Below are 3,393 nucleotides of genomic sequence, written 5' to 3' on the forward strand. Positions count from 1 at the left end.
ACTGCTTTACACGTGGGTAAGTGTCTTACATACACTATCTCATTTAATCTTTACAATGACGTATGAGGTAGCTTACTGCTATGCCCACCCCCCAAACACACACATATTCCAGATGAAGAAACTGACTCAGAGAAGTTAGAGAATGTAACCCAGGCAGGCTAACTTGGGATCGGGCTGGGATATGACTGTATCCAGACCCTGTAACAACCACTCTGCTCAGATCAGCTATAGAATGCATGACATTTTTCTCTCTTCTTCCCTTGCTAGGTCTGACTGCCACTGTGGCTCAGAGACTCTAAGCTGTAGTCAGTATGATGGATGATGACACCGAACTGAGGACTGATGGCAACTCACTTTTAAAGGCTGTGTGGCTGGGGAGGCTCAGGCTGACCAGACTTCTCCTAGAAGGAGGGGCTTATATCAATGAAAGCAATGACAAAGGTGAAACAGCTCTCATGGTGGCATGCATCACCAAACATGTGGACCAGCAAAGCATCAGCAAGTCCAAGATGGTGAAGTACCTGCTGGACAATAGGGCAGACCCCAATATTCAGGATAAGTCTGGCAAGACTGCTCTCATCCATGCTTGCATCAGAAGAGCTGGAGGAGAGGTGGTTTCCTTGTTACTGGAGAATGGAGCAGATCCCAGCCTCGAGGATCGTACTGGGGCTTCAGCCCTGGTTTATGCAATTAACGCAGATGACAAAGATGCACTAAAACATCTCCTTGATGCCTGCAAAGCCAAAGGGAAGGAGGTGATTATTATAACAACGGATAAATCATCTTCAGGCACCAAAACCACCAAACAGTATCTTAATGTCCCTCCTCCACCCAAAGTAGAAGACAGACAGTCGCCTCCACTGTGTGCATCTCCCTCAAATATTGAACTGAAGGCTCCAGGCCTGGGCTGTCCACCCAGTGAGAAGGAAGATGACTTCTTCAGCCCCCAAACAGGGCACCCAAGTGGTTGCAACACCTCTAAGGCTCTTAATGAGCTCGAGTCACCCACCAGGAAAGTCGGGAACCTCAAAAGGGCCCGTTTACCCCAACTGAAGAGGCTCCAGTCTGAACCCTGGGGCCTGATCGCTCCCTCTGTGCTGGCAGCCTCCATGCATCAGGATGAGACCCATGGTGCCAGCATCGACAATGAGGTCGTCAAAAGCATTAGTGATGTGTCCTTCCCCAAAAGGGGGCCCCTTTCCAGAACCAACAGTATTGATGGCAAAGACCTCACCCTCTTCCCCCTGGTCACGGAGCAGGTTCTGAAGATTTCAGCCTCTTCAGCACCAGCATCCTGGAAGGCAGCCTATGAGAAAGGTCAGGCTTCCCACCCACGTCTGGCCAGAAGAGGAACTCTCCCTGTTGACCAAGAGAAGGGTGGTATCAGCTCATCCGGTCCCTCTGGACTCAAAGATGCAGCATCCCTCAAACAGCTAGAAAATGACCTCTATGATTTAGATTTGCAGCCAGGGGCTGATCCATCCAACTCCGTTTCCCTTGAATCAGGCAAAGGACCTTTAGATAGAAAGAAGCTCAACAGCTCCCACTTGTCTCTTCTCCATGGCTCTCGGGAGTCCCTGGACAACGTGCCCAGCACATCTCCCAGCTCAGTGCGCCGTAGGCCACCACATCTTCTAGAAAGACGAGGTTCTGGAACTTTGCTACTAGACCGAATTTCTCACACTAGGCCTGGCTTCCTTCCACCTTTAAATATAAATCTGAACCCACCTATCCTGGATGTTAGATCTAGCAGCAAACCTTCCTCTCCACTTGCTGGTGGCTTAAAATCCATGGTTCCTGTTGCTCCAAGTTCACCAAAGAGAGTTGAGTTGAGAAGTAAAAAGAAGCTCCTCAGAAGGCATTCTATGCAAGTTGAACAGATGAAGCAGTTGTCTGACTTCGAAGAAATCATGACCTAGAAGCTTTTAAAGAGAGCTTTTTTTTTTTAAATCTGTATGGTTTATGAATGGTACCATAATTTAGACTAACACAGCCATGCAGATTTTGTGCATTCTGATCATTCCTTAATGTTGGTGTGTGGCTGCTTCAGAAGATAAGGAAACAGGATGCTGCTCTCCTTTGGAAACAATCTCTGGGTTTTTATAGCCCTATTTGAAAAGAGCGCAGGATAATTGGGTTTTGAAGATGAAATTACCAAAAAAAATTCCCCAAAGGAAGAAAACCTTTGGAATTTGAAATAAGCATAGCAAGGATAATGATCTAAGGCTGTTGACACCAGTTATTTTCTATCAGACAAACAGTAATTTAAGTCAAAAGATGGTATTTGAAGTATGTCATTTGTAATAAATCTACAAAGTGCCTAAAAGAAAATGAGGCTTTAATATTTGTTAGAATGTGCAGAAGCTCAAAAGCAGCCCCTAAGTTATGAAATCTGAGTATCTGAGTTACATCTGGAGGAGTAGAAATAGAATTCCCCATCACAAAGTTTCAGGCATGTGGGTCCTGCCTCTTACCATGTCCTGGGGCACTGTCTAGCATAGCATGGTCGAGATCTTCCAGAACTCTGGTAATGTACTTTGTTCACAGACTAATTTGGATGTGCTATGAGACCCCAAATATCACATCTATATGTCCTCCAAAGTGTAATGTGTCACAGTAGTTGGTGCCTCAGAGATGAATCTTGTCCCTCACACCCCTGTCCTGACACAGGCTCCGTGTTGAAATCTTGTGAAAACAGTCAGGGTCTGTGAACTAATTTGGAGACAAACATGACACAGTTTATAGAATAGACCTATAAGAAATGTTTTCTGATTATTCTTAAGAAAATTTGATGAGATCTCTCCAAACCAGAGTGATAAGTGATGACGGGATGTGCATGATTAAAAGATAGAGTGGATGGTTCTTAGGCCAGAAGCAGTGGGCACCATTTAATTTTGTAGCCTGAAAATTTTAGGGGATACTCATGGTCATTTCCCCACCACTTAGCTAGGTAATGCAAGAAAAATCCGGCTTCTTCTTTGCCTGAATTAGGAAATGGGAGATTTTTAGAAATAACCTGCACAACTCTTTTAACTACTTTGCACAAACCCAAGACAGGAAGCAGAGACTTAGCACATTTGGTATAATGTAGCCACATTTTAGATGAAGATATTCCTGGTTATTTTCCCATCTATTTTTCATTTCATGCTGCTTAGATATATTTGTTCTATGGTTAAAAAAAATTCAGCAGTCCTTGGGGATAACATCATATAGAGGAAAGAGTAAAAGCTCTGAGCCTTGGATTTGCATCTCAGTTTCATCATTTACCTGCTGCGTGACCTTGAGGAAGTATCTTAACTTCTCTTAGCCTCCATTCTCTCATCTGTAAAAAGGGGTTACTAATGCTACCCCTTGGGAGGCTGTGGTGAGAATTAAATGAGACAACGTATGAAA

General features: G+C 44.5%; 1 protein-coding gene across 1 annotated transcript; it reads left to right on the top strand.

Moving 5' to 3' along the window:
• Positions 1-311: 311 nt before the first annotated feature.
• On the top strand, positions 312-1,919 carry ANKRD34C (ankyrin repeat domain 34C). The gene has a single exon (XM_046652309.1). The coding sequence runs from the start codon at positions 312-314 to the stop codon at positions 1,917-1,919; it is 1,608 nt and encodes a 535-aa protein (XP_046508265.1).
• Positions 1,920-3,393: the final 1,474 nt, after the last annotated feature.

This window comes from Equus quagga, chromosome 2 (genome assembly GCF_021613505.1).
Source record: "Equus quagga isolate Etosha38 chromosome 2, UCLA_HA_Equagga_1.0, whole genome shotgun sequence".
NCBI classification, from domain to species: Eukaryota; Metazoa; Chordata; class Mammalia; order Perissodactyla; family Equidae; genus Equus; species Equus quagga.